Below are 15,425 nucleotides of genomic sequence, written 5' to 3'. Positions count from 1 at the left end.
GTTTCCAGCTTGAATCAAGAACACGCACAGTCTGGAGGGCATAATTCCCCATCTCCCTCTAGGAGTGAAAGAGGGAAGGAGTTTACCTCCAGGGGGGTGGCTTCCCCAGCAGAGGTCAACACTACCAGTGCTGCCACATATAAGGCTGTTTGTGATGCAGGCTCATTCATTAGAGCCTGACCACTCCAGGGAATCTCTGCAACTAAGTAGAATCCCTTCCAAGAGGCCTGGAAAGAGCCTTTGCTGAAATTGGTCTCACACAATGGTTACTGGCACAAAACCAGAAAGGGATGATGAGCTCACCAGTGACTACTGATATCTCTGCTATGGGGAACTGATTTCCATTTCTTCAGATTTCAGACTGGAGAAATGAAACCAGTGCTAACTCACCTTCTGTGAGTGTAGCCTACAGTAGCAGCTGCTACAGACATGGGCAACCTGCAGCACACAGCTCTGCTGCTGGCTCTTCTCCATCCCCACTACTTGGCTTTAGCAAAAGCATTTTGCTGAATCTCCCCAGCATTAGTTTTCCAGGACAACAACTGGTGCAGTTGCCATGGGACACTGCCTGATCTTGAATGAGGGAGGTGCCATCCTCCCAATTACAAGAAACTCTGAATTAGAGAGAGTTGGAAAACAAGGGAGATGATGAGACACTGAAAGGCAGTTTTGAGCCATGGGACAACACAAAGAAGGAAGGAATGAGTCAAAGAGACCTTCAAATTAACACGTAGTTCCTTTCCCAAGAGGTTCTTTAATTTTATTTGAGAGATATTCAGCATTACAGGGAAAATTTATGCTAGTAGAACAGGCTTGCTCTCTCCTCCAGAAAACTAGCAGAATCAAACATCCATCCACAAGTGAGATACGACTGCCCAGACTAGATCTGGGGTTTACAGCTGGGGTCCTTCAACAGCTAAACTTCCAGCCAGAGCAATCATGGTTTGGAAAAGCTTTCCTAAAGTCTTTTTTCTCACCACATTGTTATTATTTTCCTTTTTAATTTTCATAATAGGTCTGCCTTCAAACTCCTTTCCCATTTCCTTGCAAATGGCTACAATTCAAAACTGGGGTTCATAACCCTTGAACATGGTCCTGATGACAGAGCAGCTGCCTGGGTCAGTGAAAGCAGGGATGGGCCAGTGGGTCACAGCACTCCTCAGGGCCCTTGTTTTCTACGCCAGCTGCGTGCCAAAGATAGCAAAATCCCCATTGTTGTAGGAATGCTGCACGTTTAGTCAGACATATCAGCTTCTTCATGACCCTGGAGTCTACTTAGCCATCAGTGGTTTTCAGTGGTTTCACAGATTTGAGGGAAGCAAAGAGTCACTCCAGGTAGCCAAATCTGCAATTTTGTTCAGTATTTACTGTACACGGACACAGGCAAACATGGTGACTGGCAACTCTCAGGGTGCAAGTGGTGGGAGTCACTAATTCAAGAACATGGAAACTGAGCTCTTCCTCCGAGGACCAATGACTGAACTTCATGTCCAGAAGCAAAGGTTTAAGATGGGTTACCTGGATCTTGAGAGGAAAGCACTAGGCTTACACAGAACAGTGAGGATGTGAGTGGTGAGTGGGTGTGAGGAGGCACATGCATGGTCCTCTTACTGTTTTAAGTCCTCTCCTCATCCGTCTGTAATTTCACAAACACGTACATGTGTGTGTTTTGACTGCACTGTTTACATGGGGAGATTATGTTTATATACTGTCTACAGCTTCTGAGAGGAATTTACACCTGTGGCCAAACCTGAGTAGAACTAAAGCAAAAGTAGGGCACTGCCCTAGTCTTGGGCACCCTCATCTGCAAGTGGAATAAATTGGAGGACTCTATGCAGGGACAAGTGCAGTGGGACTGACTTCAACACTGGGAAGAGGTACTTGTAAAGAAACTAGACCAGACTCAGTTCTACCAGTGGTATAGGCACCACACACTCCTCCCATCAGCCATCAAACTTGAGTGACAACAGAAGACATAAAAGGAATGATATCAACTAAAAAAATCAGTCTTTAAAAGGCCTTCCAGGCAGAACACACCCAGACTCTAGTCCTGAGCAGCCAAAATACTTCCAAACCTGAGAGAACCCTATTCAGTTTATTTATCATCAAAGACACTATGAGAACAAGAATCTCTTTGATTTAACATAGCTGCAGTCATGTTTGGGGCCGTGATTTCACAGGTTATAAATTTCACGTGTTAAAATTACAGACAGACCAAAGTCACTACAGCCTGCACTCAACAGGTGGATGGGGGCTGGTAACAAAGGCGTGATCACGGGAGTCTTTAATCCTTCAATTTCCTCCTTGACTTCCCAGACCACTATGTCACAAAAGAAGACTGCTTCTGCAGTGCAGAAGCCTGGGGAATGGTGCAGCTCCATGGTGTGATATGTATCATTCTCCCTGGCAGCAAGAACTTTTACAAAATTCTCAAACTATGCCTTTGTTGTTAGCTTAAGAGGTTGGTTTATAGCTCTGACTGTAGCAACAGAAACCATATACTCCTTCAACTCCACTTCTAGCTGCAAGTAAAGCTCACAGATATGCCACTTTCCAGCAGGTCTCCCGCAAGTCTCCTACCTTCCTCCCACCACCCAGCTTCTACTCAGTACAAATACCCAGCACAGCCCGGCCTCAGCTGGCAGTCACCTGCAAGAGTGGCTAATTTCTATCAGAGTTTCAAGGATTCTCACAAGGCTAGCATTCACATGTTAAACCTTCTAATTCTATGTGGGCAAATAGCATATTTTAGAAGATAATTAACAAAAAAAAAAAAAGGTGGTAAAGTGTTGGGAAGCACCCATCAGAAAGAAGCAGCAACCAACAAAATAGCTGGGGTGTAAAGAGATCACTTTGCAAAGGAGGTCAACTCCCCTGACAGCTCACAGCTTGGAGCCCTGGCATCGCCCTGGCTCGAACCTGGCAGGATCAGTTTATTCAGCAGTGTTGACACCACAAAGCACAGCAGTTCAGAAAGACAAAAAGGAGCCTGAAGGATTAAAGACCTTCATTACAGGGCCTCATCCACTCCGCATTAAGATACAGTGACTTAGCTCCATCTGTAATTTACAGCCTATTTGCTGCCGAAACTCAGCTCCAAACACTCAGATTAAAAGCAGCACTATTCATCACAGGCTGACAACCCTTTCAGACATAAGAGGAAGACAGTGAAGGGACACCTAGAACTGGAGAGACACCTATAATACCTATTCTTATCTGTAATTCATTTACTGAGAGAAGGGAGGATGGGAGATCGCTGCTCACACCAATGCCAGCCATTGCTGCCTTGGCCACAGGGATTTAATTTAAACACACCCCTCCTGACTCATACCCCAGCCCCACTGGCCTAGCTCAGTTATTACACTGCTGTGATGAGAAAAGGTCTCTTTGCACACGCCAGCTTCTCTGACAGTTTACAACAACTCCTCAGCATTCCACAAGTCCCCTCAACCAGGGAAGTATGGCTGACAGCAGCTGGCATAAACAACACATCTGGTAACAGTTTTTCCATTCCCTATTCAAAAGGCCCAAAGAGGGCAGCTGCCTTTGCCCTGAGATACTTCCTTAGCTTAGGAGAAGCTGCTTGTGTTGGGAGACCTCACTCGACACTCACCTCTGCTCAGCCATAAAGAACTACATTAGCCAGATTTGCAAACACAAGAAACAATGACTTACAGTCAGGCTGGAAAACGCATTTGGAGCACATGAAACATTTCAGGCTTCTCCTCAAAATCCCACATTAACCCTTCTGAGTGTAAGCAGCATTTGGATTTACACCAAACTTCTGTTTTATCAGGGAGCAAGCCAGTAATATAGGATAATCCTTTCAGACCAGATCTTTGATCCAGCTGGTCAGGCAACTTTAAAGTAAGGGTTAGGAACATGCAAAAACTTGCAATTGCTCTCACTGCACCAGATCCTTTCCTAGTAAGCTTTGTGTGATCCCAAGTGGTTCCTAGCTGGGAAAATCTGACAAAGGGGTTGTCACATCATCCGAATATGGAGGGATGGGCTAAAGATGAGTGGCCCAAAGACAGAATTTGAGCATTTTCTTTCTTCTCCAATATATATATTTACTCTCTTCAGCAATATATGACACAGAAGGTACAAAATTAAATTAGTGAGGCTGGTCCTAAACAAACAACATGAGATCCTTCAGCAATGTGCAGTTAAAATGTAAAACATTCTGCCACTGGATGTTCTGGATGCAAAGACCCTACATAGATTTGGTGGGGTAAAATTAATAGGTTTGGGTAAAATTAATAGGTTTAGGTAAAAGAAGTCTGCTGGGCTACTAATGCACAGGCAGCAGTTCTGTCTCAAGAAGAACCCAGGATTAAAATAGGTGATGTTCTTGGTCTCCTGTAGGTGCCCACCTCTAGTGCCTGCAGGAGACGGGAAATCAGGGGAAACTGCACATCTACCACAGGATGGGTGCTCCTAAGCCCCATTCATGGAAGCAGGACACAGAGCACATGCACTTACTTGCAGTGTCACGACATAAGGGGATGCACAGAACAAACTCAGTGTTCTTCCAGATCCAACTCACCTCTCTCAACACAGAATGCTACTGAGAGTGTCCAAGCACCACATACTAAAGCAGCACTCCCACAAACCATTTCAGGAGCGAGATGGGAGAAGTTGCACTGCACTGTTGTCCTCTGCAAAATACCACTGAGGGGGTTCCCAAGAATGAGCTGTTCTGTCCAAGCCAGAAAAAAGGGTTTTCTGATAACAAAACCATATACAGGGAAGCTGCTGATTTTTCAAATCTCTAAATTATTTCACTTCATATGCTCCACACCAAATACCACTATTCTCTCCTGTTAATTAGCCATCGGCTAAAGAACTTTTATTTCTTTGGAATAACCAACTCTTAAGAACAAAGAAAAAATTATAAAGGAAAAAAGAAACACACATACAAAAACAATCTGGCTGCAGACAACTGTCTGGAACAGCCTCTTGGCTTTGTGTGTAATAACTGGGTGACAGGATATGGAAGGATTATTTTATATTTTTCCAGCTTACATCCAGACACACTCTCAGCAAACTGGAGAACGTAGCTGCATGTCTGGCACCTTTCCTCAGGATGGGAAATTCCCTGTTCAACCAAAGGAAATTTTATTCTCATCTTATGCCCATATAGAGCTTGGCAGATTGTGGGCTCTCATGCCAAGAAGCAAGGACATCATCAGTTAAATAAAAACCAGCATACATCATGGAAACAATGTGACCCCATGAGGAAGGAGTAAAATGAGACAGATCTCTGAACAAAGTAAATGTGATCTTTATGCTATCAGAAAATTGAATTGTGTCATTTCCTTGAAATCTGTGGCTCAAAATCAGGTTTGCAGCCCAGACAAATCAATTAATCAGCTGCCCAAGGTCAATCAATAGTTTGGTCCCTAGAAATACGAGAAACCAAGGTTCACCTATTCTCATTGTCGATATTTATGAATATTGAGGTATTTGTGAATTCTTAATCCAGGCATCTCCCATCCTTTTATACATCTGTCTTGCAGTCAGGCAAAAATCCTCAAGTGAACCCATCCAATAAACGGGAAACATGACTAATAAAAACCTCCTCAGGACACCTAAGCTCTCCTCAGGCACTGGTTTCCTTTTTTAACCCCTCAGGAGGTGTTTCAAGCCCTGAGCTCTTAGGTTTTCTCATATGGGCTGATGCTGGAACAAGGGTTGGGAGGCAATTCCAGGCAAGCTGTAAAGGGCTTTCCTCAGATGTGTTTGCTGGGTACAACAACTAACAAACCCAGTCCAACTAACCCAGTCGTGGCAATAGAGGAAGGCAACCCATAGCCTCAGTGTCTACCTTGCCCAGGAGACACCTCCCCAGGTTTCACCACAACTCCTCACTGACAACACTGATCTAAAAGGCACATGCCAGTGGGGCACAGGCATCGATCTGTTCCCAGCACCACAACTCAAGCCTTGGCAAGCTGAAGTGGCTCTGCAGCAGGACTGAGCCTGGATGCTGAGCTGCCTGGCTAAGGGTGCTGGGGAGGAGAGGGCCAGAAACAAAGAGTGATCCATAACAGCTGCTTGGAAAGTTCATGATTCACTCACAGAACCTTCTTTGGGCTCTTAGCTCCTGCCACCCCTAGGTGACATTCTGCCATGCAAACACTAGAAACAACAACTAGAAAGAATCAGGATCTGGATAACTGCACGTACAGCTGTGTGGCAGCTTCCATGCAAATCTTCCAAGCAAGATACTTCCTTACATCCAAGTCCAACAGGAAGTTTCCAAAGGCATCCACAGTGTTTCACCCTCCATGAAGCTGTCAAGGCTGGACGAGAGAGGTGACCATGTGAGCTCTTCATATGATGTACCCTCACAAGGGTACTCTGTCATGGCACTCCCATTCTCCTAGGGCTGTCTCAATGGGAGAACAGCAGAAGTTCACCTGGCTGAGCATTTTGTGTGCTGCACTGATTACGAGGGGGTTGAGGGGGGGAAAAGGACTACTCACCATGTAAGATCTGTTCCCTCTGCCTCAACCAGCTCCCAAGATGCCTCATCCTCAAAATGCCTGTCCTTCAACAACTGAACAGTTCAGTCTGACAGACTGAGGTACATATGGAGGCCAGGTCAACGTCCAAACAGACCAATCCATGGCACAGAGGAGGTTATAATGGGCACAAAAAGCAAGAACAAGATAGCAAGAGGGGAGAAGTGCCTAGAGGCACCCTGCGCTCTCCACCGTCAAGGAATGACCACACCTTCTTTGAACTGTGCTCCACCTGTGTGCTGCATCCCCACAGCTTGGGCTGTGCCCAGACTGGCATGGAGACAGCTCTGCATAGGTCACACTGGGCCATATGTCCTTTACACCGACTTTTAGGCCTGGGTCACAGCAGAGTTCGTGCTGCACAGAGAATGCTTTCAGTGCAGATAAAGGTCACAACTAATTGGCTTTCTTCTAAATCCTTGCCTGGGTGTTCATGCTGAGTAGTTGTGGGTGGTGCTGGTGCCTATTCAAAAACAGCTTAGCTGGCTGACTGCTGGTCAGTGGTGGCAAGAGGACAAACAGGCTCTGCCCACGGCCACGTACAGCAGTTACTGCAGCAGCAAACAGCCCTGAGCGCACACATACCTGTGATGCTGGTTGCTAGGAAGAGTTGGGTCACCCGGCAACCTGAATCCCACTGAACAGGAGAACAGGGGTTACAGATAAAGGCATGTGGGTAGGAGGGGTTGGCGCTGCCTACAATGTGGGTGGGAGTGTATTTCCCTCTGAAAAGGGAATACAGCCCTTGGTTCCCGTACTGAGGCATCCCAACAACACTTCTGTGACCTCAGGCATGCTCCAGGAACAGCCAAGGAAGCTGGCCAAACTGGCACATTACAGCAGAGTGCTGCCACCCACCACTCCACAGAGGTCTCCTAAGCAGATGCAAACCTGGCTTTTTACTTTAAAGAGAGGTGAACCCACTTTTTTGCAAAAGCCATAATTAAAATAAATCATGACCTGGTTCTGCTTTCTATTTTCACCTCAAATATGAGCTCTTTTCCTGCTCAGGAAAACATTTAGCATCCCAAACAGTGCAGCAAATTCAGGACTTCTAGACCAGTGCATGACAGAAGGAAATGAAGAACTGCACTATCCATCAAAGCAAAATAGATTAATCTGATTTTACTCTAATACTAAAGTCAAAAACATAGTACAGCTTTTTCAGAATTCGATTTTTCATTCAAATAAAAAAATCAAGAATAGGGGAATACAAGCTCTTCATGACACTGGTAGGTGGACTTTTTTTTAATCTAGTCCATATTTTCTTATGAGTCATAAAGGCCATCTGAGAAGATGTCTCAATGAACTTCCCCAATGTCAGTGAATGCCCCATCATGCTGTATTTGCAATATCTGCAGTTTGTCTGAATACCACTCTCTGGAGTTAAGTCATTATAGGAGATTGTCAGTGCTGGATGCCTAAATGGGAAAGATGACAATCCTTGAAGATTCAGACCTTTGAAGCCAAGTAGAAAGAATTGCAAACCTATTATTTTACAATGCCACATGCAGAAGTTTCAGAAACTTGAGGCTTTAAGTAGCTGGGATCGCCTGTTCCGTTCTTTGCCTTGGCTAACTATCTATCACAGTATTTCTGACCTACTAACATATTTTTAGTCCAAATTATCACAAGCCTAACTTTAGGCATATTCATAGACATTCCAACAGTCACAACTGTACTTACACACTTACACTCATGCAGGTGCTTGTGCCTTTCCTGAGTGAGATTAAGACAAACAAGATGCATCTAATGATAACAGGAAGAAAAAGCAAAGTTTCAAGGTAAAACAGAGTCCTCTGGCCCTATGGGAATGAACCTTTTTGGTGAGATCTGCTGAAAAACCCAGGAAGGAGAAAAAACCTGCATACATCACAGCAGACAAACAAAAGCTAGGTTTTCACTGTGCTAAGCTGTCTTCAGCCAGCCTGAAGACCTGTGACACATGACAAACAGTCAGCGCAAAGAAAGACGGAAATTAGTCTGTCCTCATTCATACCAGGCATGAGCCCCTACACAGATCTTTGAAAGCACACCCACTGTGCATCAGTAACAATGCTACTACACTCTTTTTCAGTCTAAGGAGGAATAAAATAACATTCCTGGCTCTGCAGAATAACTGGTTACTACTGGGACAGTGACTCCGGAATCACTCCCTGAAAGCTTGAGGTTTTCACTTTGCAGGGGCAACTAAAGCAACCCCCTTCATATAGGAAGGATCAGGATGATTCCCAGTTGCCCTGTCAGTTGCTCAGACAGACCACAGTCTCATAGCTGATCCCGGATACAGATGCCAGGGGAAAATAACTGACATGACTTGCGGGTCCCCAGCACGGTGCATGCACACACACACACTGCGAGGGTACACGAGCAGAGCTTTGTTAGTGCCTAGTCCACAATTCTCCTGTAAGCAAGCGTAAGGCTAAAGTTACCTCGCAGAGAAATGCGGTTCTCTGTCATCAGAACACTCACGTATGACTTCATATCGTTGATCAACATGAAGGAAGCAACAAACATGTCTGAATTATCTCTGACCAGCATGAAAATGAATATGCCAAGCACATAAGTAATTTAACAACTTTTGTGGATTAGAAAATCAATTATATCACCTCCAAAGTTGTTCATGTCAACAGCAAAGCTGGAATGAAATTGCCACCTTTAAAGTGCTCAGTTTTCTTCAGCAGCATGTTCCAGCCAGTTAATTTTTTAACACACAACAATCCAACTGTTTCATTCTGATAACACCTAGGGCCACTAATTAAGGGCTTAGTTTGACTGGCAATGCACAAACTTGTTCCAGCCAGATGCTCCCTGCCCCAAGGAGCTTGCTTGCAAGCAAAGCTCAGAAAACAGACATCCACACTTTAGCCACTACATAAATATGCAAGGCCACAAGAGTGGAAGAAAGATTTGTGTGAGAAACCCCTACCCAAAGTTGTGAGGATGAACAAGACATTTGATTTGTAGAAGGCTCACAGAGCTGTTTAGAGAATACTTCTAAAAGCTCAGTATCAGTATTCCATGACATCGACTCAAATGAAAGCCCAGGATATGCATTTTAAAAGCTCCTTGATCGATCTGACTTATAGTTCAGAAAGGGCTTCTCAGGCCTACCAGTCCAAAACTATCAAAAAAAAAAAGTACTAGGCTGTAATACTGGACAACCAACATAAAATCTCAGGCCTTGAGTCACAGGCCCCTCTCACTTTTCCTTGTTTGAAGCATTTCACTACAATATGGGATAACCACTGGTTCTTACTCTTCCCTCCTGTTCCACAAAGTCTGCTCTGGAACAGACCCAGTTGCCAGCTGTTATCGAAGATGATCCCTAACCTGTAAAGTCAGATCTGCTTTTGGCTCTCAATATCTAACAGTCAGCCAAAAACTGAAGGGTTCTGAATCTGGCCTAGTCTCTGGCAAATAACACCAGACCACTGAGGCACCAGGCAATTCACCATCTCCTTTCTTGGATTTAGCCACAGAAACTGAAGTTTGAAGAGCTGAAGCTGTTAATCCAATAGCCTGGACTATGAAGTACAATGGCTCAGGAGTGGACACACTGCCCCTGCTACAGGGACACAAGTGTCCAATGGGAAAACACCTAGGAAAACTTGACATCTACAAGTCCCTGGGCCATGACAGTATGCATCTACAAGTGTTGAGAGACCTAGCAGACACCACAACTAGGCCTCTCATGATCATATCTGAAAGGTCATGGAAATCAGGAGAGGTGCCTGAGGACTAGAAGAAAGCAAATGTTACCCTAGTCTTCAAAAAAGGCAAGAATAGACTCTGGGAACTACTGAGCCAGTAAGCCTCACCTCAGTTCCTGGAAAGGTGATAGAACAGATCATTCTGGAGGCCATGTCTATCCACATGGATGATAAGGTGGTGATCAGTAGTCGTCTGCATTAATTCACTAAAAGTAAACCATGTCTGACAAACCTGGTTGTCTTCTACAATGAAACTAGTACTGCGATGGAAGGGAGGAAAGCAGTGGCTACTGCCTATGCTGACTTCAGCAAGGCTTTCAACACTCTCTCCCACAATATCCTCATAAGCAAACTCAAGAAGTGTGGACTGGATGAGTGGACAGTGAGTTTGATTGAGAACTGGCTGAGGGTTGTAATCAGTGGCACAGGGTCTAGTTGGAGGCCTGTCACTAGTGGTGACCCCAAGGTTCAATACTGGGTCCAGTATCATTTAACTCATTCATCGATGACTTGGATGAAGAGGCAGAGGCCTCCTCAGCAAGTTCACTGATGACACAAAGCTGGGAGGAGTGGTCGATACCCCAGAGGGCTGTGCAGCCCTTCAGAAGGACCTTGACATGTTGGAGAGATGGACAGATAAGAGGTATCTGAAATTCAACATGAGCAAATGCAGGGTCCTGCACCTGGGGGAAAATAACCCCCCGCACCAGTACCAGACTGGGCACTGATCTGCTGAAAAGCAGCTCTGCAGAGGAGGACCTGGGGGTCCTGGTGAACAGCAAGGTATCCATGAGCCAGAAGTGTGCCCTGGAGCCAAGAAAGCCAATGGGATCCTGGGGTGCATCCATCAGGAAGAGCACTGCCAGCAGGTCAAGGGAGGTGATCCTGCCCCTCTCAGCCCTAGTGAGGCCACATTTGGAGTGCTCCAGTGCTGGAGTGTCCAGTTCTGGGCTCCTCAGTACAAAAGGGACACGGAGCTCCTGGAGCAGGTCCAGTAGAGGGCAACAAAGACGATTAAGGGACTGGAGAATCTCTCTTACAAGGAAAGGCTGAGGGAGCTGGGCCTATTCAGCCTCAAGAAGAGACTACTAAGGGGGAACCTCATCAATGTGTATAAATACCTAAAGGGGGGGTGTCAAGAGGATGGAGCCAGGCTCTTCTTGGTGGTCCCAAGAAATAGGACAAGAGGCAACAGGCAGAAATGGATGCACAGAAGTGCATTTCCTGAACATAAGGAAAAACTTTACTACGCAGGTGAGCACGCACTCAAACAGGCTTTCCAGAGAGGTTGTAGAGTCTTCCTCAACTGCTGGCTGAGCATGCTAACCTAACAGCAGGTGAAATGTCAGTCAGTCAGTCAAGCCCTCACCTCCCACCACGGTGACTTCTGATGGAAGGGTAACAAAGAGATGCTAACTTCCTGAGCAACACCAGCACATCTCCTGAGTCAAAGTCCTCTGAGCAGCCCTAGTTAACAGCCTAAAGACCAGCTTTAGTAGGGAAAAAGAGAAGTCCATTACATCAACACCTAAAGCTTGCATATTTCCTGGTTTCACTTACAGGAGGCAATGGTATCTTCTCAGCTTCTCTAAGTGGGGAAGGACTAAGAGACCTATCACAGCCCCAGTAAACCAATTTGGCACACAAGGTACAAAAATGAGATCTTTACAGTGGGTAGAAATGTCATCCTGAAAAGATTCCCAAAGCCTGGATGTCAATCCAAGGATGGTCAAATCTTCCATATTTGTAAAAATTATTTGACAATTCACCTAAGGACAGTCTTCTGGGACTTTGCTTAACGGCAGTACAGTTGTAAGCCAGGAGCACAACAGCAGCTTGCTTTCCCTTGAATTTGGGAACTTCCCACAAAGGTCATAAAGTGCAAAAGCAAGTGGGTAATGAAGGAGAAGAGCAGTTAAGTACACTGGTTTTAAAGCTCAAAAAGCTCTAGGTTTTGGGTGGTGGATGGAGATCAATTCTTACTCTATCCAAACCTGATGCCCATTCTCCACTTATGGGACTAGAGACCTGATTGTATGTTCACACCTAACTTTTCACTAGGTTTCAATGACAGCACACTGGACCTTTAAATAATGCACATACCACACAAGCCAAAATACATACAGACCTGCACAGACACAGACCAGGGCTGACAAGGCAGAAGTCTGTTCTGTGCCTGGCAGCCCCACATCACCTGAGGGCGTTAAAGCGAGAGGGTACAGGACACTTGGGCTTGATACAGGACCCACGCACAGTCCAGCCTCAGGGAGCTTCCACACTAGTCACCACCTGTGACACCTACCCTGGGTCCATACCTGCAAGGAGCTCTGGTCCAACACCTAAGACAGAGCACTGCACGCCCCATTAAGCAATTAGTGTGCTGGTACAAGGCTCAACCACGACCAGGCAGCTGCACGTGGTCCCCAAAGGCCTACAAACCATATTTAAACCCAGAGTTTGCAAGGCTGGCTTTCTGCCCATACACATGTGTACCAGTCATTGTACCACTCCCCACTGCAGGCCGCAAAGACATCTCTGATGGGCAATGAGTTAGCCTTGCAAAGGAACAGTGCAAGCCTAAATTTCTCTGCTAAACCTGTTAAAATGCAGACCACCTGTCTGCAGCACAAAACCTTGGCACTAATATAAACAAAATGGCTGCAGATACCCACTCCTGCACATTTTCCTGCATGCTCCCAAGCATCCTGAAAGCTATATCTATCTCTGAGAGCTCCTTCCAAAGATTCTCAGTTTCACAACCTGAGGCTCCAAGAGACAAACAATAAAGCTGAAGGAGGCAATCACAGCCACAAGGCCCAGAAACAGTGTTCAAAAAAATCCCCATTGCCTCTGCAAAGATACTCTGTACTGAATCAATCCATTACAACCTAAAGCATTGCCCTTATTTTACTTCCAAAAATAAAATCTAACTCTGCCTCCCCCAAGAACCACAGAACGTGCAATCCCCAGAGGAAGAAGTACAGCAAACTCTGATGAAACATCAGCACTGTTTCTAACTAAGTTGCCATCAGCCTGTCCAGAGTGACTGCACAGAAGTGCAGCCACACGGCGATCTGCCTCTGTGTAACACATACAAAAGACTTCACCAGAGTCTGGTATACAGATCCCCAGCCCCCAACTCAAGCAACGAGGGCTGCTACTTTTCCCAGATCTCCTCTCTAATTTGGGGCCAGGTGCTACATTTCCCGCAGTACCGGTGCCAGTTCAGAGTAACTCTGCTGATTTCAGGAGGTATCCCTTGGTTCATAATTTTGACAAATCAGGATCTGGTATTTTTTCCTAACTCACTCATCATGGCTCCATTTTTATCCCATTGGATACGGCTCAAAAAAATCCTGCTTGTATTTGGCAGGAAGGACTTACAGAGTCCTTATTCTGAATCTGTGAACCTTAGTTTTATTTTGAACACTAAAAAAAAAAAAAGACTTAAGAATAATCTGGAAAGACATGGGTCAATGCAGTGAGCCAGTCTAAAACCTTTCAGCTCAGATTCTGGCCTTCAGGACCAGAAGAGAGGGAAATGCAAATAACTTGCTGAAAGGCATTTTAGGTAAATCATGTTTGTACAGTACCTAGCACAGTGGAGTTCTATCCTGGCAAGGGCTGGGAGACTACAGATTGCACACATACAAAGGTAACTAGGCAAATGCCTATGTAGTTAAACATGAATCCTGTCAAAAATAAAAAATTCTAAAAACCAGAGAGATATATCTGTCCTTATACACTTTTGTGTATTATCTGAATTGTGCAGGCTAATTCTGAGCACAAAGGAACACGACTTTTAAGTAAGAGGAATACAGCTTAGGCCAGTTCCTCCTGAGCACACTGGCTGAGAGGAAACTGACCCAGCATAATAGACACTGCAAGTTTCCAGCTTTTCAAGGCCCCGTTAGAAGTTTACCTGAAGGGTTCAAAAAACAACCGAGACAAAACCGGCTGTTCTTACCTTTAGCTGGAAAGGCTGAATTTCGTTCAAACTCTGGTTCCTGAGCTTTTTGGTAAGGATCTTCAGCATGGTACAAATGCGAGGAGCCAAGAAAGGGTTAAGCACACACACACACGCACGCATCTACATCTGCCGAGCCGCTGCTCCGCTCGGAGGAGCTCCGCAGAGCTCGCATCCAGCACCCCAGGTACAGGCGGCCGGGGGAGGGGGCGGACACGACTCCGGACAGCCGCTCCCAGCTGTGCCCCTTCCCTCTCCGGCACCGCACTCTGTCCTACAGCCCTGCGCGGTGGGAGGCACAGGGAATCCCACTCCAAAGCCTAAAGAAAAAAATTAAACACCAAACTTCCTCTGCCTTCCACACACCCCCCCCTCCCTCCAGCTACGCTTCAGAGAGGAGGGAGGTACCAGCTGGCAGCGTGCGGTAGGGGACAAGATATTGGCGGGGCGCAGAGCGCTCACTGCGGGACGGCAGAGCCCCCCGGGCGAGGCGCCGGGCTCCGCTCATGGCAGCGCTCCCACCCGGCCAGCCCCGGGCGGGCACCGCATCCCATCCCGTCCCGTCCCGTCCAGCTGCCGCCGCCCCGGGACCCTCCCGACCGCCGCGACGGGAAACTTGTAACAAACGGCGCGGCCGCCGCGGCGCACATTGGCCCGACGGGGCGGGACGGGGCGGGACGGGGCGGGGACTCCGCTTAAAGGGTCACCGGCCCTGCCCGGGCGGCGTTCTTTGGGTCTCCGACCTGGGCGGGCTCTGCCCGGGATGTAGCACACTGGTAGGTGCCTGTGCGCTGCCGCATCCTGGCTCTTAGCCCGCCCGCGCCAGGAGGGTAACGGGATGCCGTGACCTGTCTGTCCTGTCCTCCGATTCGGAGCGTTCAGATCCGTAGAGAGGCCTCGTGTGTCCCGTCTCGAGTCCCCTGAGCCACCCCGGGAGTTTGCAAGCGGCCTGCTGCAGCAGGGAAGCACACCACTGCCTTTCCTCACGGCCGAGGCAAGCTCGGGGCCAGGACAGCACCAGCTCCTGCTGCACCAGCTCGGGCACAACCAAGGTGGTCCACTTCCATCCCAGTCCTCCAGCACCTCCCTGGCAAAGCAGGCAGGAAAGCTATCGGGGACTGACTGATAGGCTCCCAGCCACTTCGAACCCACAGGAAGCTGCCGACACGTTTGCCAGCAGTAACAACAAAGGGCTTTCACCCACTGCCAACTCCG

At 46.9% G+C, this 15,425-nt stretch overlaps 1 protein-coding gene across 2 annotated transcripts in view; it reads right to left on the bottom strand.

Moving 5' to 3' along the window:
- The window catches only part of LOC126640499 (uncharacterized), a 59,011-nt gene extending 44,186 nt beyond the window's left edge, over positions 1–14,825 (bottom strand). For both annotated transcript variants that reach the window (XM_050316328.1, XM_050316329.1), the window contains exon 1: positions 14,211–14,825. In XM_050316328.1, the coding sequence (XP_050172285.1) occupies positions 14,211–14,333 (123 nt within the window). In that variant the 5' untranslated portion in view covers positions 14,334–14,825. The remainder of the gene's footprint in view (positions 1–14,210) is intronic.
- Between the last annotated feature and the right edge of the window lie 600 nt (positions 14,826–15,425).

The sequence above is a fragment of the Myiozetetes cayanensis genome, unplaced genomic scaffold (genome assembly GCF_022539395.1).
Source record: "Myiozetetes cayanensis isolate MyiCay16 unplaced genomic scaffold, myiCay2020 scf2-11, whole genome shotgun sequence".
Lineage (NCBI taxonomy): Eukaryota > Metazoa > Chordata > Aves > Passeriformes > Tyrannidae > Myiozetetes > Myiozetetes cayanensis.
The sequence above is the reverse complement of the archived record's forward strand: the minus strand, read 5'-3'. Positions and strand labels throughout refer to the sequence as shown.